At 37.9% G+C, this 24,945-nt stretch overlaps 1 protein-coding gene across 4 annotated transcripts in view; it reads right to left on the bottom strand.

The window, feature by feature from the left end:
• Window positions 1-24,945, bottom strand: part of PDE4B (phosphodiesterase 4B) — a 555,855-nt gene that overhangs the window by 447,504 nt on the left and 83,406 nt on the right. For all 4 annotated transcript variants that reach the window (XM_080658071.1, XM_080658069.1, XM_080658070.1 and 1 more), the window contains one exon: window positions 3,286-3,398. In XM_080658071.1, the coding sequence (XP_080514197.1) occupies window positions 3,286-3,327 (42 nt within the window). In that variant the 5' untranslated portion in view covers window positions 3,328-3,398. The remainder of the gene's footprint in view (window positions 1-3,285; window positions 3,399-24,945) is intronic.

Raw genomic sequence — 24,945 nt, 5'->3', positions numbered from 1 at the left:
GATTAAAAAACAAACTAAAATTCAGAACTCATCATTATGAATCAGTCTAGCTCCAAACTTGCATGTAAAGAAAGTACTGATTATCTGGAAAGCAAAGTCTTAAGACTATACTTTCCCTCCTATGCAAGAAATACTGTACCAGAGAACAGAAACAGGTATATCATTAAGTTAAACACCAACAGTCATAGTCTCCCAATAAATTGGATATTTTTTCTTTTTTAGAAAATGGGAATATTACCAACTTGGTTTAATAGTATAGTAAATGAACTGGGTACTTATTTGATACATGTTATTTGAAAAGTAACAAAGTCACACCTACCATAAAATATCTTCCCCACTGACTTGCCAACAGGCTTGAATTTACAGATTTAAAGTCATACTTTGAGTTAAAGGAATGTGTTTAAAAAGGTCTTAGCTAACATGAAAATACATTACCACAAAAGATCATAATAGAAAAAAGCTTTTTAGAAATTAAGTTAAATACTGGAAACATTAACAGTGTTTTACAAATGCTAATTAGCCCATGTAGAGTTTTTCATAATTTCCTAAAGCTCTCTAATTTATACTTATAATTTATACAGTACTAATATTCTCAAAGCCAAAATCTAATTCCATTAATTCTCAACTACTGAACTTATGACCTAAGACTTACTTTCTTGTAACCAGCACAACTTTAGCTGACTCTACACCACTCATCACATCACAGATTTTGGAGGCAAGGAACATTCATTTGAATGTGTCCTTTGGAAATCACAAATTTTAAAATGTATCACACTGACCAAAATTAACTTATGTCTTTATAACCCCAAGGGAAACACCCAGTTTTGGATCATCCTCATCTTCTTGGATAATCCTTGTTTAAAAATCAATATTTTTGCTAATGTAATTCCAAAAGGTTATCACAGAAGAAGAGCTAAGGTGAAACCCTGCACTTTTTGGTAGAAAAAGTTTGGAGGGAGGAAGAAAGGGACACCAAAAGGATTCTTTGTCCTATCCCCATATCAAAACTTACCTTAATGCCAGGACCACTAGAGTGTCCAGATGTGGCATATCGGTGCCTAAGTAGTCAAGGCTTTGTTGTTCCTGCTGTTGTTTGTCTTTTGTTCGTCATTTTTAGAGCTTGCTCTAATTTTTGAATTTTTATGATTAAACTCATGGTGAGAAAATGAGATTAGGTATTTCCAAGGATATATAGTGTGCTTACATACACATTCCATTTAAATAGTAGGTCAGCAAATGTTATTGAAACTAGAAATGGGAAGTATTGGAAGCATTAAATAACACTTAGGGCCCTCATCTTTGAATGTGCATATAAGAATTTTTGCTAATTTTTATATGCAACCTTCCCATCTTTTGACTGTGGCAACCGTGGCCTCAGGGAGGATCAGGCTTATAACTGGAGGATGCGATGAAAGGGAAAGAGCAGTTATCCATCTTTTAGATGGCATGCATTGCTTAGTTTTATTCTTCCAAAAAATAGAATCTTGGAGCACACAGTATACACATAGTGCTAATGAATAATTCCAAGTTGTTGTTTTTTAAGAGAAAAAGGATTTCTAAATTCCAGAAGTTTCCCTTTAGATATCCTGAGCAGAGCATGAATGTCTAAACATAGCTTTCACTGTCTGTAACTGAGAACATGGAATATGAATCAAGGGACATTCCCTTGTGGTCAAGGAGCAGAAAAGGGGGAAAGAAAGAAAGAAAACATTGTCATGGGTAATGGGAACAGAACACTAATGAGATCCCTTAACATTAAAGAGTAGAAATAGCGATGGCAAAGGAGTCTGTTTTGGAGGACAAGAGCCTCATAGCACGCCTAAGTCTCCTTCCACACTTGCAGGTCCTAGAAGTTCCCACAATCATAAAGGGACAGAGAAGGTAGATGGGAATTAGCCTCCGCTTCCCTGCCAATGACTTGCTGCAGCATGGGGCAAAGGGACCAGGAGTCCATGAGGTGAAGAGCCCAAAGGTAAGGGCTACCAGAAAGCAGGGCTGAATCTTTTAAACAACCAGATCCCCCACTGAGTACTTAGGGAAATAGCCCAGGCAGTGGAGGAGAAGGTCAAACTCTAAGTGAACTGAGACGGTACACTGCTCATGCGGACAGCAGCCATCACTTGCTACCCCTGTCCCTGCCTAAGGACCAAGGGCAGAGACTTAACAACCAAAGATCTGGGGAAATGAACTGTTCCTCAACTGACAACAGTAAACACCAGCAGAAAAGGACCATACAGGACAAGGACAATATCACACATCTGTTACTACACTGCTGATTAATGTTAAGTCTGCCCCTTTGCCCAATGTGACTAAAGGGGAAGAAGGAGAACTGGGAGAAATCCTGAAAGACTGTTCCTTTACCCAAAAGATAACATTTTGCATCAACCTGCAAGTTCAAGTTCCTTTCAGGCCCTCCCCCACCTGTAAAAGAGGAGTTTAACAACAAAATATGAGCTATTACAGAAAACAAAGAAAATTTCTTCGTTTTCCTCCCTCCCTCCCTTCCTTCTGCAAAACTGATTAGTGGCATATAACTTTTAGCTCACTTACAAACATAAACTGAGTAAAGACTGGACAATTAAAGACACTCTAAAGGGGGACTGATCAATGGAAAACAAAAGAGATACTTCATCTTAGGTGTCCAAGATGCAAGGCTCTGAAGATGGTGCGTTTACAGACTTCAGATGACGTGGGGCAGGGCTTCTCAAACATAATATACATATCTAGTCACCCTAGGATTTTGTTGAAATACAGTGTTATCTGTAGTTCTGAGATGTGGCTGAGACTCTGCATTTCTAAAAAACACCAGGTGCTGCTGCTGCTGCTGCTGCTGCTGTAAGGACCACACCACCCAAGACCTAGAAGATGTGTGCATCACAAACTTCTTGTGAGCAGTTGTCAAAGACCCCCAACATAAGAGGTGACTCTCAAAGGTTAGTTGTATGTGAGTAAAAGTATGAAAGAAAGTCATCATAATGCAGGCAGTGTGAAAAGAGGAGTTTCTGAGAGTTAGATTGTGAGCATGCACCAGAGATTGATGGTTTGGGGAGTGAAAACCATAAAGCTCAAGTGGAACCCATCTCCAAGCTGCAGCAAGGGCAGCATTCCTGCGGTCCACCTCAGAGAATACTGGGTGCAGGTGCTGATAACGTCTGGGTCATAGAAACACCTAGTGACAAAGTGGTGGTGCTAAACATCCTTGCCTATCCTTCGTATAGAATTATGGAGTGACTCCTTTAATGAGCAAAGAAAAGGTGAGCAGAATCTCTGACTTTTGGAACTTACATCATCTGCCGTCACTGTCATCACACTCCTGCTTTTCTTCATTATAGAGATGAAAAATTTCCCTTCTTAGGAAGTCTATTATTCAGAGTAGCTTAGCTGACAATTTTTAAGACCTACAAGGGGAAGAAAGACACACAAAATGAATAGTTTGGTATCCTTAGTCAAATATAAATTTGTATTCTCCAAATAAACATTTGAATGCAAGCAATATACATGCATAAGTAAATATCACAATTTACCAAATCAATTCAATCTGATATGTGAGAAAAGAGGTTCACAAAATCCAAAAAATAAGTGCAAAGCTATTTGAGAAAAGAGAAAATTGTAATAACTGGGCTCCCAAATAATCAATGATCATTAAGAATGTAGATAAAATGTATATTTATAAAGGGTTTTATACTTTAACAGTTCTACCCCATACAATATGTCATTTGATTCCCATAAAAGTCTGTGAGATTATTTTCTTTTTTTTTTTTTCTAATGAGAGAACAGAGGATCAGGAAAATCATTTGGCCAAGGTAATAGCTAAAACATAGCAGATTTAGAAGTTAAGAAACATGATCCCTTAATACTATTGTCAAAAAGGGGGGGGGGGGGAGTAAATCAATACAAAAAATATACATGATTAAAAAATTCTTAATTTCAATTTTACTATTAGTTTAACCCTCACACATGAATAGGTACTTAGGCAAGTATTCATCATGGAGCATTTTAACAACCAGTAGATAGAAAGACCTAGAATTCCCTGGTTCATTTCACACACCCCTGGGCATTTTGAGGTAGTCACTGCAGTTCATGATGTTTGTTTTGTATATATCAACAACCTCAATAACTTTACTAAAATGTAAGTGTGCATCCTAGTTGCGGAAGCTTAAAAGGAAAACTCAGGCAATTAAAACAGGCCCAAATTTAAAGTTCAGGCATCTGATAGTCTTTAAGAGAACATGAAGAATTCTGAGTTTGCAGAATTAAACTGGAAAAGATATACTGTAGAAATCATCAAATCCTTCAAGAACCACTTGTCCACATGGTGATTTCTCAAGATCCTGGTATATAAAATGTCCTGCATTGCTGCTTAGCTCAAGAAGCTCCTATTTTCTCACTTGGTGTATTTAAACTCTTAATACATGCCTGATTTGAAAAGTCTGCTTCTAGAACATGAAGATATATATAGATTAAGAGTATAATGAAATGGTAGCTATGTGACTAGGAATACTAAGTAGTGGCACTGTAGCATCACCCAGGAAACCAGGGTTGAATCTCTACCACATAATTTGACTATATTATGCAGGAGTTGGCAACAAAACTGAGAATAGATAAGAGAGTGGGGGTTCGGGGGGGAGGGAGAAACTGAACCTTCATAGTGTTCTAGGGAGAGAGCCCTACGGGCTTTTCAGGGATTTAACTCTATAGTCCAAGAAAAAGAATTTCCTCAGCATATAGCAAGGAATGTTTACAATTGCTAAATTCTTCTAACACTGTCGTAACAGGAGTAAGCAAAATTTCAGGGCTTTTACTCAAAGGCTGCTTGAAACCTAACAAAAGTAGACAAATAGCAGATTTTTTATCACTGTTACTATCTTTAGTGCCTCTGTAAGGTAGAACCCAAAAACAAAAGTTTATGCTGCTAAATTCAATAAGAAAGCAAGATTCAAAATTCAAGGTTCACATGCAAGTCATAGAATTACACACACCCAATGATTATAATTCTATAAAAATATAGGTATAGAAAAATATTAAAGAACCCATGTAAAATAATAACAGTGGATTTTCTATGAGGTTACCTTTCTTTTCAAAATTTTGTGATGTATTATTTTATGAGCCACAAGTTTTATATATATATATATGTACACATACTGAGTGGCCAGATTATTATGATCTCTGAACACATAATAATCTGGCCACTCAGTGTGTGTGTGTGTGTGTATTAGAGTCCCAGTGCATGAATTTGTGCATGGGTGGGGTCCAGCCAGCCTGGCCAGGGGGAGGGGATGTGGGCGGTTGGCCAGCCTGCCTGCTGGTGGAACTCCTGGTCAAGGCGACAATTTGCATATTAGCCTTTTATTATATAGGATATACACTGAGTGGCCAGATTATTATGCGTTCAGAGATCATAATAATCTGGCCATTCAGTGTGTGTGTGTGTATATATATATATATATACATATATATATATATATATCCACAAATTACATGAGAATATTAACTTATTTTAAAATCATTTTATTTCTACAAAACTTAGTGTTTTATATATTCAAGGTCATTTTTTTTGTGAGATAAATGATATATACTTATCTTGGATGAAGAAATAAAGGAATGGCAATAGGCTAAGACCAAAGTCTTAGGCCATAGCTAGTTGACAAATTATGGTATCCTAAATATCTTCTAGGAGCATACTAGCTGAACTCACAGTTAACAAAATAGATGCAGCAGTATATTATTTCATGGTATAAAATGAAATATATATAACTGGTAAGTTTAGCATCAGGATTATCAAGATACAAATGTTATTGTACTCAATTTCAAAGAGTCATAGTAGGGTATATTTCTATGAATAAAATAAGAAAAGCAAAGTGATCTCTAACACAATAATTTCATAGAATGAATTAACAGGAAACATCTATGAGGCAAAATTTACTTTTTATCTTACATTCACAGTGCTTGGCAGGAAATGCACTTAAAAATAGGATTAAACAACACAACTGGAGTAGAAATCTCTAGGCCAGGGGTCCTCAAATTTTTTAAACAGGGGGCCAGTTCACTGTCCCTCAGACCATTGGGGCGCCAGACTTTAGTTTTAAAAAAAAACTATGAACAAATTCCTATGCGCACTGAGGGCCCGGGACAAGTCGGCTGCTAAGCAGGACAGGCAGCGGCACCTGGCGGGCCGGATAAATGTCCTCGGCGGGCCGCATGTGGTCCACGGGCTGTAGTTTGAGGACACCTGCTCTAGGCTCTCTTTGTTTGGTTCTTCTCCGATTTTCTGTAACATCTTCAGAGAAGGAACAATGATCAAGTTTCCCCAGCAGAAATGAAGAGTAAAACCTTAACTATATCTTCTTAGACTTGTGCAAGGCATGATGGGATACAAATAAAGCTCAAAGCAAATCTAGCCCTCAAGAATTCTAGGTTTAGTTTGAAAAGAATATACTTTGCTACATAGTAGGTGCTAAAAAAATATTTGTTAAATGAGTAGTTAAAAATATAATTAAATACTGAAATCCTATATGTGAATACAACTCCCCGAAAATGAAAACTCTCCTCAGGTGAAATAATTGGTGTTGGGTTTCAGGAAAAACTTCAGAGAGGAAATGAGGTTTCTTTTTTTTTTTTAATATATTTTTATTGATTTCAGGGAGAAAGAGAGAGGGGGAGAGAGATATAAATATGAATGATGAGAAGGAATCACTGATCAGTTGCCTTCTGCACACCCCCTACTGGGGATGGAGCCCCCAATCTGGGCATGTGCCCTTTACCAGAATCGAACCCAGGACCCTTCAGTTCACAGGCCAATGCTCTATCCACTGAGCCAAACTAGCTGCGGCGAAATGAGATTTCTTTTTTTTTTTTAATTTCTCTATTGATTAAGGTATTACATATGTGCCCTTATTCTCCCATTACCCCCCACCTCCCATTCATGACCCCACCCCGCTGTTGTCTGTGTCCATTGATTAGGCTTATATGCAGAGATTTCTTTTTAGCCTTAAATAATAAGTAGAATTTGTTTAGTGGAGATAATGGTATGCAAAAATATGGAAAGAAATTTAATATATTGAGTATGATACATGTACGAAGGTGCCATGCTAAGGAAATTGATGACAAGCAGAAAGATAAAATGTTCCAGGGAAATATCAGGAGATGTTTTGGCAATCTAGAGTATTTTTGCCAGGTCTTAGCCATGGAAATAAATTTAAGTTTTGTGACACTTTGAGTGTGAGAGCTTTCGGATATAAATTTGTGGGCCTTCAACTGGGAGCAAGCCTGGCTAGGAAAAGCAGGATCTCAAGTAACAATGCAATCTTCCAAATGTTCTGCACTTTAAAATGTATTATTCTATATTCAGAAATAAACCCCAACATCTGTTATGTAAAATAAAACAAAAAAAGAGAAAGAAGGGCAGATTATTTTGTGGATATTCCTTGTTTGCCTCTTGAGGTTTACTCCTCTGCCTTTGCCATCCTGCCTGTGCCCCAGGAGACTGGTCCTCATGTAGTACACAGTTAGTCAGACCTGAACAGAGCAAGGACAATGGACCAGGTACAGAAGGTCACCAGGATGGAAAACCTGGGGTACCTAGCAACGGACAATCAGTTGTAGGGTGGGCCCTAACCCACAGGGTGACTTTTCCTCCCCTAGCATATCACTGGTCATGAGGTTTGGACCCCCTGACCTTTCCTCCCTAGAGATACCATCTAGGCCTCAGCTGTATTTCAAATGCTCCAGGCTCAGATAAGCAACAAAACCAGCCTCAGGACCAGCTGCATTGTGTAATGACGCCCCTGCCCTAGTGCCAGCAGTCAATCAGTGGAGACCCAACCCTGAAAGGACAACACCTGGAAAACCGCTGCTATTCTATTAAGATCTTTCCCTGGGACCTCCCCTAAAATCTCCACCCTTAAGACCCTTAGGATGGAGAACCCAGCCTGCTCACCCTCCCAGGAGCACACCATGCCTTTCCCTTCCCCTTCCCCTTCCCCCTCCTTTCCCTACTCCCTCCAGACACCTTACCATTCCTCACTCCCAAGCTTCAAGGGCCCTTCTTTTACCTCTATAACTTGTTTCCTAAGCCCATTTCATCTAGGAATTACTTCTACCTCTGTCATTTACCCAATATATGTTCTCTTACAGTTTGGGTCTTGCTCTGAATTCTTTCCTAGCCAGAACCCAAGTACTGAGGTTGTTGAACCCAGGTTGTCTGACCCTACTGGTCAGACACCTGGTGTGGTTCCCACCACCTACAATACTCAGAGACTACTGTGCCCATGGCTCTCTAGCCCACTGTCCTGGGTATGTTTAGCCAATGGGAAACAAAGACAACATATTGAAGGACAGGAGAAAGAATGGTCCCTCCTTGCTGGCCCTGATATAGCACTGACTAAAGTCCTCTAAGTCACAGCCCTACAAGCAACCCTCTTCTAAGGTGACAGGTTTCCCTGGGTTCCATTAACTAATGTCTCCAGTTAACCCTTCAGATATAAAGCTGGTAGCTCTTTCCATTGTTGCTAGCCTTAAGGTGCTTCATCATCCCTTCCCCCCTATCCTCAGCCCAGCCCACACCTTTTGTAAATAATACCATCCATTAAACTTTATTTATCCTCCTTTGGGAGTGCAATCTATTTCCTGCTGGGACACTGCCTGATAACAGATTTGTTCCAAAAACTTTACAAAGCCAGAGGGCAGTTTTAAAATATCTTCCCTCAGTGACTAACACAAAGCAGGGTCTCAATAACCTGTTGAAAGAATGAATATAGTTGGGGTTCTAGAGTGGCTTATGGCTTTTAGAAAATAAAATCAGCAGGCATTATATCAAGTTGCTTTTGTGAGGCAGAAATAGCTTTCTATCATCACTCTTTGGTGGCAATGATGATTCTGTTTGGGAATGCTGAAAAATGTTGTAATATATTTAATAGTAGTTTATGTTATAATATTTTACTATAAACATCATTATATAATAGTATATAATATAATTTCATATAGTATTATACACTGAGTGGCCAGATTATTATAGTCTCTGAACGCATAATAATCTGGCCACTCAGTGTATATCCTATATAATAAAAGGCTAATATGCAAATTGTCCCCTCGACCAGGAGTTCCACCAGCAGGCAGGCCAGCCAACCGCCCACATCCCCTCCCCCTGGCCAGGCTGGCTGGACCCCACCCATTCACGAATTCATGCACCGGGCCTCTAATATATATACTGTATATACATACACTGAGTAGCCAGATTATTATGCATTCAGAGATTATAATAATCTGGCCACTCAGTGTATATTGTAATGCATTATTTTATGCTATGTCTGATATAGAAGGCTAGAGGTTATACAAGCCATATCATTGTTGGTTATTAGTGTCAGTTGTCTTTTGTTTAGGCTAACATAGATTGAGAATTTATCTTATGGTTTTAAGTACTATACATACATGATTGCAAATATGTGTCATAAAATCAGCCAATTAAATAAGGTGGGCACAATAATCATAACAGGTGAGAAAATCAAGTCTTGGAACAGTAATGAAATGTGGCCAACATCTGCTGGTTCAGACTAGAGCCATTTTGGTTCTAAAGCCAAGCCTCTTAACCTATCACTATGCAGCTAATTGGATTTTATTCATCTTTTCAAGGTAGAAGTGAATGAAGTGATTTTTATTTCATTTTCTGATGTTATAAATATAAGTTAAATGGATCAGTTTTCCATAACCATGTGCTTCAATTGTGTAAGGACACAAACAGGAGTAATTTTTAAAAGATACTAAAGTTTTTAAGTGCCTCAAATTTAAAGCAAATGTAGATGAGAGAAGAATTCAGGTTTTCTTAATTTTAGATTATTCTACTATCAACAAAATTTGATTCTCAATAAATAGAACACCATATGTTTCATTAAAACAAATTATTTCTAAGGATTTCTAAGGCAATGAGTTATTATGATGACCATAAATTCCATTTCTGGCATATTGTAATAGTTTTCCTGTGTTTTTATATTTCTCCACATAAAAGGTGCTTTTAAAGTTATATTAATCTTTTATAACATTCTGTTACATTCAAAGACTACAGTATTCCTCATATAATTTTGCCTTTTCCATTTCTCCCTTCTCCACAGATATTTAAAAGCTAACAGTAAAGGACCCTGGCTGATGTAGCAATCATGTGACTTTCTCTTTCCACAGTTAAAGTTGTCAGCTGTAGTAATCCCTGGCTGATAGAAATGTCAACAAATTATGGTATTCACTTTAAAATACTACATCAAGTCCTAATATGCCAAGGTTGTGGGTTTGATCTCCAGTCAGGACACATACAAGAAGCAACCAAGGAATGCATAAATAAGTGGAAAAACAAATTGATGTTTCTCTCTCTCTCTCTCTCAAATAAATAAATAAATAAGTACTTTTTTTAAATAAAGTAAAATAAAATACTATGCCATGGCTACATGCTAGACCAAACCTTCAAGAAATGAGAAAAATAAGGGTAATATTTTGAGTTTTTAAGAAAGCTACTTTTTTTTTTTCAATTTAAAAATTGCTCTTTATTTTGAAATGACCTTCAAAAAGTTTCATTTTGTTTTTTTGTGTGTAATTGATTTACTGAACATTCTGAACTCAGTAGGGCCCAGATATGTACTGGTTTTCATTTTTCTCCAATAAGTGCTTTCCATCTGCAATGCCAAATCTATTTCATCTGCCTTCGCAACAGTTCAGATTGGGTCCATAACTCTAATTTATAACTGGTTTAAATCACATGTCCTCCTTTTTTCTGGACTCAGTAGCCAGACTATGTGTGGCCACTCAGTAGCCAGTGTATAGAACTCTGCACCAGAAGAGAAATTGGCCTACTTTTTCTTCCTCCTTTCCTTTTCAGGTTCTAACTCCTTCCACATTGAAGCAGAGTGTAAGAGTTAATAAAAAGAAGCAAAGCCTTCTTACTTAATGGGGTGTTTAATTACAGTTCTCTACTGAGTGTCACTACTTCTCTGGCAAAAAGAGACTGTGTACTGATGACCTCTGTAAGACAGGTGTTCAAATGCTGGCTCTTCTTAGGGGTGAATAGGAGCATTCCTATTGGGGGAAAAAAATAACTTTTCCACTCTCCTCTGCTCCCATCCCCATTGGTATACATTGACACTTTTGCTGATAAGGGCCCCTTGAGCAATGGTCTACTCTCTTCATTGAAGAAATGGCAAAATGGCTCAAGCCCTGATGCACTTGACCCAGAATAAGCTCAAACATCCTTGTCATACCAAGTGGTCAAAGTGTAGGCTGTTTTAGTGCTATCTCTCCTCTCCACCCCATCTTTCTCCATTTCTCTTTCTCCTTTGCTCAAAGAGGCACAGAAAACAGATCAGAAAGTGTTCTGCATAAATGACCAATGGAGAAATGAGATAATGTGTCAGTTTTTTACCAATGTCTTTCAGACCCAAGACACCATTCCTGACTCTGTTATGTGATGCTGGGGCTGAGACATCGCAAACTACATTTCACGGGTTCTCTTCCCAGCTGGCTTCCTGTAGTGCTGACAATGGGAATTATTATTAGGAAACTGGAAGAAGAGATTTGCAGAGAAGGGACTCTCTTCTTCCTTTCAGGAGTGGAGACAAATTGAGCACTCCCTGCTGACAGATCCAGAACCACCACACAATATCCTCATCCAATGTCTGCTCACTAGCTTTACAGCGACCTCTTGGTGGTTCCAGCTCCTACCACGGTGACTCCTCCTCTGCACTCCTAGACTCCCGTGAACACCATCATCCCCTTTCTTCCCTCATTACAAATGGTATCTGCTTCACCAGTCTTCAGGTTACCTGGCTGGCCCCTTTTCCTTTCATCATTCAATACTTTTGTAATCAGTTTTTGTGTTTGTTTGTTTGTTTGTTCTTTGTATTAAATTCCTTTCATTTTCCTATCCAGAATCTAAAAGATACAGAAGCTAATTGTCCTTTTATCGAAGGCAAATCCCAACTCTAGCAGTGGTTCTTCACCTTCAGTAGGCCAGTAAGTAATTCCCTTCTTTAAAACCTCTTCACAGCCTATCTTACCCCACCCAGAGTCAGTTTAGATGAGCACTGGGGGTTGCTGGGGTGCTGAGTGGTATCAGAATCAATCTGGCATCCTCTCAGAGGGAGCTGACTGAGCACTTTTGTATACTGCTTTTCCTCCTTGGAGAATGTGAGATATTTTCATGGTTTTTAATCCCATATTTTGTGTTACCATCCCCATTTCTTGCTTATCAGGAAAAGTCCTCTTCTTCAACCATTTATGAAATGATGATAATGTAGTGGGACATGAACATTTCTTTCTTTTGTTTTTTTGTTTTTTTTTTTTTTTTAAGCCTCAACTGACAAATTAAACTCTGGCAACTTCATGTCAGCCCTCTAATTCTTTGGAGATTTTATTGATTCATAAAGTGTAAATGTCTAAGAACCTCTACATTAGACCAGTGGGTCTTAACTTTATAAAATAACTGCATAAAGTCTAGTACAAGAAAAGGAGGGTCTTCTGGTTTGGGCTGGCATCTAATACAGTATGATTTGGGAGGGGGCAGGATTTGGACAAAGCAGAGCTTACATTGCTATCCCCATTTGCAGCTGTACAACTGCCTCACTCTAGCTATCCACCTAGCTCTGTGCTTTTGGTGTCCTCGATAGTCAGGAGGGTTGTAAAGCAGTTGGATTATAATTATCCATAAATTTTATGAATCCAATGAAATTCTAGGAAACTAACAGAAGTAAACAAAAACTATGAAAATCAATTCTCTAAACTCAACATATGGGTAAACATGTCCAGAATTTGATACATATAAAGTATAAAACTCCTCCCATGAGTTTGTATCTACTGGTCTCATGACACTTTTAAAATTCAGGACTATTGCACTCAATTACATCTGCTTTTGGTTTCAACTGTTAGGAAGATAAACAGAAGACAAATGTGCTTCCTCCTAAAAATTGTTGTAGTGGGATGCAAATAATGAAGAGCAAAAAAATTTAAGAAAAAAAAAGTGTATGTAATATGAAATATGAAATGGCATTTTCTATGTAAAACTTCTTAAGACTATAAGCACCCAACATTTAGATGTAAGCATTTCTGGGGGAGAAAAATCAGTTTGTTTAATTATGCAGTAAGTATCAAGGACTTTAGAGATAAAAATTGAAAAGTATTAAGACAATATGAACTTAAACCATTAGCTTAGCCTTGAGACAGGATAGTAAGAAGCTAGGAAAATACCTTGGTAAGTGGAATGGGGAAACTGAGACAGATAACTGATTCAAACTGGCCTCATCCAACACTCTGATTCACCACCTCTTTCTCCCGTGTACAGTGGATTCCTTAAGCATTAAGCCCTTAGGGTAATGAGGTTCTGAACAGCATTAAATAATCTTAGGACAAAAGCCTCAAGTCTGTTGACCACTGAGACAGAGTTTTGGTCAAACTAGAGATAACATCTAGGTTTCAGTTGTGTTTCAGCTCCAGGCCCAGAAAAGTGAAACCAGAAAAAGTGATGCCTTAGCTGGCATCAGGACCACATGGAATAACCAATAACCGCTACCCTAGTGCTGACCAGTAGAGAACATGACCCTGACCCTATATGCTTATTTTGATGTATATGCATATTAAGGACACACCTGGAAAGCTGTGATGAATATTCTATTAAGAACCTCCCCTGAAACCCCCCTAAAATTCCTGCCTTTAGAAAACAGATAAAAACCATTAAGAGAAAGGATCCAGCATGTACACTTCTCTAGAGCACACCCATGCTTTGTTTCTTCAGGCATATGTGTCTTTGCTTTCTTTCTCCTAAGCTCTAGGGGTCCCCCTGAGACTTGCCACCAGAGGAGCAGGGGGAGCAGCAGCTTGACCCAGGCTAACCCTCAAGCCTGTCTCCAAGGGCCCTCCTTTTGCCTCTGTAATTTGTTTCCTGAATCCACGCACCCTAGCTGGCTAACTTTTCTGCCTCTGTGATTCTCTTTCTAAAAGGCCAAGGCAACTCTCTGAGCAAGCCGCTCAAATCTTCTCTTCATATGTACTTTCACTTTGCATGCCAAATAAACTTCCCGTTGCTATAGAGTTCTTGGTTCTGAATTCTTTACTTGGTGAACTCAAGAACCTAGGGACAGCATCACTGCCAACAGCCTGAGTGAATGATAAGTAACAAAGAGATCATGGCATTCTTTTAATAGTCATAAGACTGCAAAGTAGCTAAGCTAAAGGCTGCTCTGAGTAAACCATGTCTCCTGAACAACCACTTAAAGCCAATTTCTACTACAAAATCTGTTCTCTCTGAATTACTAATAGGATACGAACTTGAAACCAATTCACATGTTGACAAGGAAGAAAAACTCTTAGTATATAATTTGTTTGGATGAATGTTAATTTCTGACAATAACAGAACAGAAAGTGACATGCTATTCCCATGTTTCTACTTATATACATAATGCCTTAATGAGCTTATTAGTGTGTTTCTCTCCAGTAAAACTATCTAAATGGAAAAGTTTTAATCAACTGAATTATTATTCCTACTCTAAAAAATGTTACTGCTACCAGTGATTTATCTTTTATAGTTTAAAATGCCATAAAGTGGCATATAAATTTTATATTTCAGCCATTTTGTGTTCCATCATAAGTACTGGGAAAAGCCAAAGAAACCCTATATTCAACTGGTACGTTCAAGCCCTGATTCAAATCAATGAACAATTTGATATTAAAAGCTCTCCCAACATCTGAGGGTTTCCATCTCTGAATTATCATTGTTCCAAAGTGGTGACATGACTAGAGAATATTTAGAAAGAATTAGTGATTTTTACTATATCCTAAGATGAACCATAAATACAAACAAATGTAAACGGTCAGTATGGATGAAAGATATTCAATTCACTTAAGTGTTTTATGGGTACCTGCTCATGCTCAAATTGTGATATTGTAATTCTACTCTCATAGCTATTAGTAACTTTCACAAACCATTACAGGTGTTCTAAAATCCCAATTAGTATCACCAGCTTTATTTTTTTTTTAATATATTTTATTGCTTTTTTACAGAGAGGAAAGGAGAGGGATAGAGAGTTAGAAACATAGATAAGAGAGAAACATCGATCAGCTGCCTCCTACACACCCCCCACTGGGGATGTGCCCACAACCAAGGTACATGCCCTTGACCGGAATCGAACCTGGGACTCTTCAGTCCACAGGCCGATGCTCTATCCACTGAGCCAAACCAGTTAGGGCCATATCACCAGCTTTAAATGAGAGCACACAAAATTATTTCATCTTTTCTTATGGCTGAGTAGTATTCCATTTGTATATATGTACCACATCTTCTTTACCCAATCATTTATTGAAGGACACTTCAGTTGTTTCCTTATCTTGGCCACCATGAATAATGTTGCAATAAACATAGGGAGATGAAATACTGCCATTTGTGACAACATGGATGGACCTTGAGAATATCATGCTAAACAAAATAAGTCAGGCAGAAAAAGTTAAGAACTATATGATTCCACTCATATGTGGGTTATAAAACTGAATGCAGCCCGTCTACTGTCGCTCAGTGGTTAAGCATCAACCTATGATGGTCATGGTTCTATTCCCAGTCAGAGTACATGCCTGGACTGCAGAATCAATCCTCTGGGTGGAGGGGGGATACAGGAGGGAGCCGATCAATGAATCTCTGTCATTGTTGATATTTCTGTCTCTCTCTCTCCCTCTCCCTTCCTCTCTGAAATCAATAAAACCACTTTAAAAAATAACTGAAAGCAACACATAAATAAGGAAAACAAACAAAAACTCATAGGCATGGGCAGCAGTATGATGATTATCAGAGGAAAGGGGTTACAGGGTAGTAAAAGGTAAAGGGGCTCAAATATATGGTGACAGAAGATGATTTGACGTTGGGTGGTGGGCACACAATGCAATATACAGATTATGTATCATAAAAATGTGCACTTGAAACCTATATAATCTTATTAATCAACTAAAGGCCTGGTATACATAATTCGTGCACTGGGGGGGGGGGGGGGGAGGGGTGTCCTTCAGCCCGGCCTACAGCCTCTCCAATCTGGGACCCCTCAGAGGATGTCCGACTGCCAGTTTAGGCCCGATCCTGCAAGGGTTGGGCCTAAACTGACAGTCGGACATCCTTCTCACAATCTGGGACTGCTGGCTCCTAACCACGTGCCTGCCTGCCTGCCTGATTTCCCCTAACCGCTTCTGCCTGCCAGCCTGATCACTCCCTAACCCCTCCCCTGCCAGCATGGTTGCCCCCAACTGCTCTCTCCTGCAGGCCTTGCCGCCCCCAACTGCCCTCCCCTGCAGGGCCGGTCACCCCCAACTTCCCTCCCTGCTGGCCTGATGGCCCCCAACTTCCCTCCACTGCCAGCTTGGTTGCCCTTAACTGCCCTCCCCTGCCGACCTGGTCACCCCAAATGCCCTCCCCTGCTGGCCTTTTCGCCTCCAACTGCCCTTTCCTGCCAGCCTGGTTGCCCCCAACTGCCCTCCCCTGCTGACCTCTAACTGCCCTCCCCTGCAGGCCTGGTCACCCCCAACTGCCCTCCCCTGCAGGCCTGGTTGCCCCTAACTGCCCTCCCCTGCCAGCCTGTTCCCCTCAACTGCCTTCCCCTGCCAACCCAGTCACCCCCAACTGCCCTCTCCTGCCAGCCTGATCACCCCTAACTGCCCTCCCCTGCTGGCCTGGTCACCGCTAACTGCCCTCCCCTGCAGGCCTATTTCCCCCAACTGCTCTCCCCTGCCAGCCTGATCGCCCACAACTGCCCTCCCCTGCTGGCCATCTTGTGACGACGTGAGGGTGGCTATCTTGTGGTGGCCATCTTGTGATGACGTGGGGGTGGCCATCTTGTGATGATGTGAGGGCGTGCGGGTGTGAGGGCCACCTAGGCTTTTATTAGTATAAATGTCACCTGAATAAATTTAATTTAAAAATTGCATCCACGATCCAAAATTTCCATCCATCATGAATATTGACCACTTCTTTTCCTTTGGTTCCTCAACAACAGCAAGGAAATAACTATTAAGAACCCTCTGTGTGACAGGGAATGCTATGGGTAATACAAAATGAATATGATATAATCCTTGACCTTAAAATGTTCATTGTCTAGTCTTTGGAGGAATGAATCAATGATTATTCATTCTGCAATACTTCAAGTGCCCTTGGCAAGTGTCAGCTCACAGTGTTGTGTGATAAGTGTTATGACAAGCATAGACAATGAGTTCATTAGGTGAGCAAAGGAGTGAAGGCCACCTCTCCAGATGAAAATTATCAAGAAAAGCTTCACAGAGGAAGTTCCCGTCATTTTATGGGTACTGTAACTAAGGAACAAATAATGAATCCCCTCTGGTCCCCTTCAGTCTATTTCCTGCGTGATCTTTATAAAAGTACAAAATTTCTTATATTACTTACCTACTTTTCATTCTCCATGGTTTCCTGTTTTATTTAGGATCATCCCAAATCCTGAATATGATTTGTAAGTCCCTACAGATCTGGCCCTTGCATGCCTTTCAGCCTCAACTCCCTGTGTTGGATTTACCTGCCTCCCTACCTTATCCCCACAGCATCGTCCCCTTTAACTCATTTTTCTTTAGCCAAACTACAGTTAGGGTTCATCCAACTGCCTTCTTGCCTCAGGACTTTTTTTGCACTATAATACCTAAATCATTCCTCAGCCTTCAGTTTACATGTTATTTCTTTAGAAAAGTCTTTACTGACTTCCCACATTTGTCACAAAGTCTTATCACATCATTACTTTTTTTCTTATCGACAGTATTCATCCTAAGGCTATTTTTATTTTTAAGAAAGCATAGTTTTGAACCTTTCAGAAGATCATAATAAATATTGTTAAATTATTTTATTTCTTGTGTCAAACAATAGATATTTACTGAAAATGTTTAAATAAATCATATAGATATGAATAAAATAGATATGCTCTCCCTGGATGCACTAAAAAATGTGATAGTCCAAAGGCAGCAGATATAAGGGGGAAAGAGATAGAACCAGAATTCCTGGTAACTACAAATATCAGCTCACAAGTAATCAATATTGTCAGGATATATATTCTTACTCTTGTGGAAGGATAGAATTGCTTTGTGGTAGGCACTATTCTATAGTCTCTCTATATATCATCTCATGTGATGCTCACAACTATGTTTGTCTCCATTTTACAGGTGATAATTCTGAAGCACAGAAAGGGTAAATAACTCAGCAAGCTCACTCATCTAGGAAAGAGCAGTAACAGGATTCACACACAGGCACGGTGCCTGCAGAGCTCATTCAGTTAACCCTTATTTCCCATTGCCTCTTGGAAGCAGCAAATGAGTATCAGAGAACAAGCAGCAATGAGGATTGCTTAGGGCAAAGATACAGAAGATAATTGAGAATAAAAGTGAGATTTCAAGATAAGAAAAGAATCATATTTTTTAAAAATAATGAAACAAAAAAGAGATAGGATTCTATTGCTTTCATATGGAGCCTATGAAAAGCTAATCTTTTATATAATCTAATACAAATTTAAATTAAATTAGAAAATTTAGATTATATGTATAAAACTGTAGATCTAAAACATAACAAAAAGAGAATACTAATTTGCCACTGCTTCCTCTTATGCTTGAGCAAAAATTCACAAGTATTTTCTTCTTCTAAATTAGGTCTTTGCTTCAATATCTAAAGTTATTTTAAGTTAATACAGAAGACTCTTGATATTCACTCACAAGTCTATGTTCCTATTCCTAGGCTTTTAAAAAGTATCACCAGTATAATGTTTTTCAAACATGTTTCATAGGACATGTGGGAGATGAAGAAGACTTTGGCCAAAATGTTCTTTTTAGGCTCAAAGACCCCAGACGCTCATCAACTTAAACTTCTTCCTGTCTTCAAAAAACAATTGAGAACCCGCTGTGTGACAGGGAATGCTATGGGTAATATAAGATAAATATGATATAATCCTTGACCTTAAAATGCTCAGTCTAGTGAATTAATGATTTAACATTTACTGGTTCAAGTGAATTAATTTGATATTAACTCTGCCAATGATTTAGAAGCAGACATTCAATTTGGGGACAGTCTGTCCCAGCCCTACTACAAGGTCAGGGTTCATATTTATATGGAAATATAAAAAAAGAAGAAATCTCCAAAGCATAAGGCTGAATCTAATGTGATACCAGAAAGCTATGTAGTATTGTTTTGCCAGAGCATAAAGGAACATAGGAAAATGTTTTTTATTGGTCATTATTTTTATATTCAGAAACTAAATTCCTTGCTTATTTTTGAAGATGTGAAATCAACCCTAAGAACGGACTCACAAGAATTTGACAAGCAACTAATACATTTGACATATAAGGGGTAAAAGAGCAGAAGGAGTAGGTATTAGCAGACAAAGAGACTTGGGAGCCACAAAAATCTAAATTTTTATCCATTTTACATTCTGAGACCCTGTGAAAGATTTTATTTAATAAGAGTTGCTGCCACTTAAAAAGAAAAGCTTGAAATCCACTATAGTACTACCTATAATGTGCCCATAAAATGCCATAGAGCAATGTTTTTCAAACTGTATTCAAGTACCATCTTTGTAACTTTTGTGATTCCCTCATTTTACAGATGCTGTAAAGAGCCCTATAAAAGTTGATTTGTCACTGACTTAACGAGTGGCATAACTAGGACTAAACTTCTAGTAATCTGTACTTGGTTCACAGTTTGTTCCACTTCAGTGCCTATATTTGTTGCCTGTTAATTATTTAAAGGGTTGTGCTTTGTTTTGCTTTCAGCAAGGCTTATTTATAAATTAGAGAGCATGATAAAACACAAATAAAGACCTGAATATCAAGCAATTCATATTCTCAGGTACTCAGACTTTCATTTATGCATTCATTTCTACAAGTATCTACTGAGCACTACTGAAGGCCATGTACTGCATAGGCACCAAGAGTCCAGAGATAAAAGACATGAGTTCTTCTATCCTCAAGGATTACACAGTCTAAGCAGTAAAGTGGGGGGAGAGGAGTGATTCAAGTTACATTATAGAGGTACTTACAAGGTGCAGCAGTAGCATGCAGGAAGGTTATATAAGTCTGCCTAGGCCTAGGAGGACCAGGAAAGGATTCACAGAGAAGGTAAATGTGAACCGTGCTCTTATAAGATAAGTAAAGTTTTATCAGGAAGGTGAGGGATAGTAGTTAATTAAAACAAAACAAAACAAACAAACAAACACCAACAACAACCACGACTTCCTCTCAATGATTTTTAGCTCCAACAAGAACCCAATTAGTGACTATAAACTCTTTAATAAGTTATTTGATTCTCCTAATCTTGTGCTTCTATTGGTAAAAAAACAACAACAATTATTTGTTGTATACTAGTATATTCCTGATATGGCTACAATTACATATGATCAATATTTTTTTAATGTTAAAACACTGCATGCTTGTAGGATGAAGAAAGCAGTAATATTTCTGGTATTTAGTGATAGGCATTTGCAGATTCTTCAATGTAAACTATATTCAATGCATGCTATCTGTTATATAAAAGAAAGCTCTCTGAAACTGGATTCAGAAAAGTCTAGGTTGAGATTTCAGCTCTGTCACATTTAGCTATTTACTTGACCTCTCTGAGACTGTGTGTTCTTATTTATAAAAACAGGCACAGTGCCTCCTATCTCACAGGGTTATTGTGAGAACTAAATAAAACAGTGAGCGGTGCCTGGCAGGGTTTTACATGTATGTAATAGGTCCTCATTAAATGATTTGCTAATCACAATCCCATCAAAACATTTCAAGTCTTTTCTCTCTTTACCTCAACACAAAGATACCCTTTCAACTTCTTTCTTTTTAAAAAACACACAACTGAAATAACATGACATTATGTAACTTTGCTTTAGAGCTATTTATGCCTGAATTTTCTTATTACCAAGAGAACGTAATTGCTTCCCTGGAGAAAAACAGTCTAAAGGGATTTGGGCAGGGGAGGTCAAAATAATATGACAAGATAAACATCACAATGATAATGAAAGGACAAATCATGAGATGAGGAAATGATATAATATCTGAAATGATATTAACCCCTTAGACTATAGTCTATTCACGAATGATTATAGAAAATGAGTATTTATTAATTATTATCCAACCATGAATACAATATAGAACATTCCCCTTCAATAATTAATAAAAAAAGCAACACCTATTTTCCTCTTTTACCATAAAGCTAAATAACATCATCTTTTGGCCTTACTTACCCATGCTTGACAGATTGTCACAAAAAATAGGTCATTGTCTATCTATGTTACACATGTGAAGTCTAAGACTATATCAATTGATAGTAGATAGAGAAAAAATTACCTTCCTAGTCCACAGTTTATATCTGTGAGCTGTTTGATTATCATCTAGTCGTGTTTTTAAGTACTACACAGGAAATGAGGCAATGACCTAAAGACTAAATGTTGTGAGACCTTCATTTGTTTATTTAAAGAAACAAGTACATAGATCTACTGTTTGACAGGCACTGCTAACAACAGAAGATACCTAGTTTGCCTGCCAAAGAGCTCATAGTCTAGGACATTCAATGTTGAATGGGCAGTAATGAGCATTCTGCATTATTCAGAGTAGAAACACATCGAAGGCATTGATTAGCATGAACAGGAGGGTCACAGATTACACCAGAGCATGGTTTGGAAGGATGAATAGACTTCACCAGAGAAAAATATTTGGAAGAATAATCCAGTTGGAAAAAAAGTCACAGACATTCAACATTATGTTTGGTGATTTATATCTAGTTTGTATGGCTCCAAAGAATAGGATCTGCAGGACGAAGAGCAGTGGAAAACACAGTTAGATGTGTAAGAGACAGAACATGTTGACACTGAAATGTAATGCTAAGTGATATAAACTTTATTGCATATAAAGATATTTTTGCAGAATGATAAGCAGAGAGTCAAGTTGTACAGGTCTGACTTTCAGAAAATGCATTAAGAAAGTGATTTGAAAGAAGTGGAATCTTGAAAGAAGAATAGTAAGAAGACCAAAAGGATTTAAAAAAAACAAAAGACAGGAAGAAAATAAGGAAAAAATAGTGACAGAAACCAAGGGTGCAAGAAGTTTTCAGGAGGAGGCACAATAAACATGGTCTTATGACACAGGAAGGTCAAGGACTAAGAAGTGATTATTAAAATAAGAAATTAGGTAATCATCAGCCAGCTTTAAAAAGAAGAATCGCCAGAAAGTGATAGAGGTAGGAGTATTTAGGGCACCTACGTACTAAAAAGATTGGAGTGTATCCACATGTGGGATTCAAAATAAAGACAACACTGCAAAGCCAATTTAGGTTAGCCGAGAAGAAATAAAATCTACATTAATAAAAGAGAAACATGCAAATTGACCGTCACTTCGCGATGCCCACCAGCCAATCAGGAGTGAGTATGCAAATTAACCTGACAAATATGGTGGTGTCCCCGCCCCCCAGCTACTCAGGCCTCTGGGCAGCATGCATGCAGGCATGGAGTGGCCAGGCGGGGAGGGACGCCTGCTATGAGGGGGAAGGTGGGGGGCGGAGGGAGCTACAGGTAACTGGCCTAGAAGGACTCATTTTGCTCACAGATGAATGATAATCAAAAAGGAAAGAACAGGAGATCTTTCAAAGGAAGGAAGAGAGGGATAAATAAACAAAAAACAAAGAATATCACTAAAAAATATTATCATGAGACCAGATAATAATTTCAAACAAGCATATTGCTGTTAAATTTTGTGTGTGCAGTCATGGCCAGTGGTTCAGTTGGGTGGAGCATCATCCCATATTATAGGTTTGATCCCCGGTCAGGGCACATTGGGGAGGCAACTGATGAATGTTTCTCACATTGATGTCTCTCTCTCTCTCTCTCTCTCTTCCTCCCTCCCTTCCTCTCTCTCTACAATCAATAAAAAAAAATATCCTCAGGTGAGGATTTAAAAAAATGTGTGTGTGTGTGTGTGTGTGTGTGTGTGTGTGTGTAAGAGAGTGAAAGATGACTTTGTAAAATAATTTCATAGAAGAGACACACAAGTGAGAGAACAGTACCTAATACATGGTAGGGGAGACGATAAATATCTGTTAAATGAATGACTATTGTGAAACAACAACAAATAAGATGAATTCAGAATTGGCAGAGCTTAATAAAGAAGTCAAAGTGCATAGTAAATAAAGGCCATTTGGAAGCAGCAAAAAGGAGAATTTACAATGCTAGAAATATATTAGGGCATAAACTTATCTAAAGCAAGCAGAGTAAATTAGAAATGAACAAAGAGTTTTAAAGAATTAGAGAAACAGTGATAAGGAAAACAGTCCACACATAATTGGTGTCACTGCAAAAGGAATCAAAAAATGAAAAAGACATTAATATTAAGAGGCAAATATATAAAGGTATAATTTAAGATAATTTTCCAGAAATAGAAGAACATTGAAGAAAAATGAAGACATAATGTAGTCCCAAAAAGTGACCCATAACAATATCTTAGTAAAGTTAACAGATTCAAAAGTGAAAAAAGAATCCTTTCAGATTCCAGTAAAGAAATTAAGCCACTAATAATAAAATTTTAAATAAGAGTTTCTACCACTACATGTATTTCTGAACTTCATATATATGAAATCATACAGTATGTTCTCTGTGCCTAGTTTCTTCTGTCCAGGCTAGTGTTCACTGTGTTCCCTCTGTTCTGTCACATCGACCAGCAGCTTGTTCCTTTTTTGTATTGCTGAGAAGTACCCTATTTTATCAATGTGTCACACATAATTTATTTATCCTTTCTCCTGCTGATAGACAATTAAATGGCTAACATTTGGGGTATTGTAAATATAACTGCTAATTATGTTTTTTACAAGTTTTTGTGTATTTGTGTACGTTTATTTCTCTTCGGAATTACTTGAGTAAAATTACTGAATATACTCTTTAAATTTTCAAAAAACTGCCAAGCAATTTTATATGCTAACCAGCAATATATGAGAATTCCAGTAGTTGCAAGTTCCTACTAGCATTTGGTATTGTCAGGTGTGTTTTTTTTTAATTTAGACATTTTACGTGATATAAAACAGTATCAAGTTGTGTTTTAATTTGTATTTCCTTGATAATAGTAATGTTGAGAGGCTTGTCATGTGCTATTGGCCTTTGGCATAACATCTTTTATGAAGTATCTGATCAACTACTTTGACCATTTTTAATCAAGTTTTTTGTGCTCTACTTATTAATTTTTGTATATGTTCCTGACTTTTAATACAAGTTCTTTTCTAGATGTATTTCCTCTCGTTTGGGGAGTTGTTATTAAAAGAGTTTCTGTGTATCAAAGCATATTGATGGATTAAAATGAAAAAACAAGACACAGATTAGATTTATCAATATGGCTTGACTTCTGAAAAGGGTAGATATAAAGATTATCAGATCACAGATGACATCATAGATCATCTGAGGCTGTATCCAATTCCATTAATGACTCCTAGAACTGCTGTTTGACTTCTAAAGGGCACAATTCATTTTCTACAATGAGAAGTGAAAATATGTTCTTTTTAATATTAATCATGCAAGACATCAAAAACAATTTACATAGATGTCAACTACTATTAGTACACTTCACCCTAGACATTCAGTCCTGACTTTCATTAAATGAAAAAGCATTTCAGTCTTAAATCCATTACAACACCAAAATATCAAACAAATGAAAGAACTAAGATTAATTGAATCAATGTAAATCTCTTCGACATTTCCTTATGTAACTCACACTTATATTACTGAAACAAGAAAGGCATGTTTTGAAACACTGACATTGACCAGATATGACAGGCTAGTTCCTTTACTATGGCAGACACACAGAAGATGATACATCAAAGAAGTAGAATTAGTCTACATCCTTATAAGGTCTTAATAAGTATAACTACCAAGGAAGAAAGAGTGGCTACCCCTTAAGACAATAAATATTTCCATCGGCTGATAATTAATT

The sequence above is a fragment of the Plecotus auritus genome, assembly GCF_963455305.1.
Source record: "Plecotus auritus genome assembly, chromosome: 2".
NCBI lineage: Eukaryota > Metazoa > Chordata > Mammalia > Chiroptera > Vespertilionidae > Plecotus > Plecotus auritus.
Note: the sequence above shows the minus strand (reverse complement) of the source record. Positions and strands in the feature narration are given on the sequence as shown.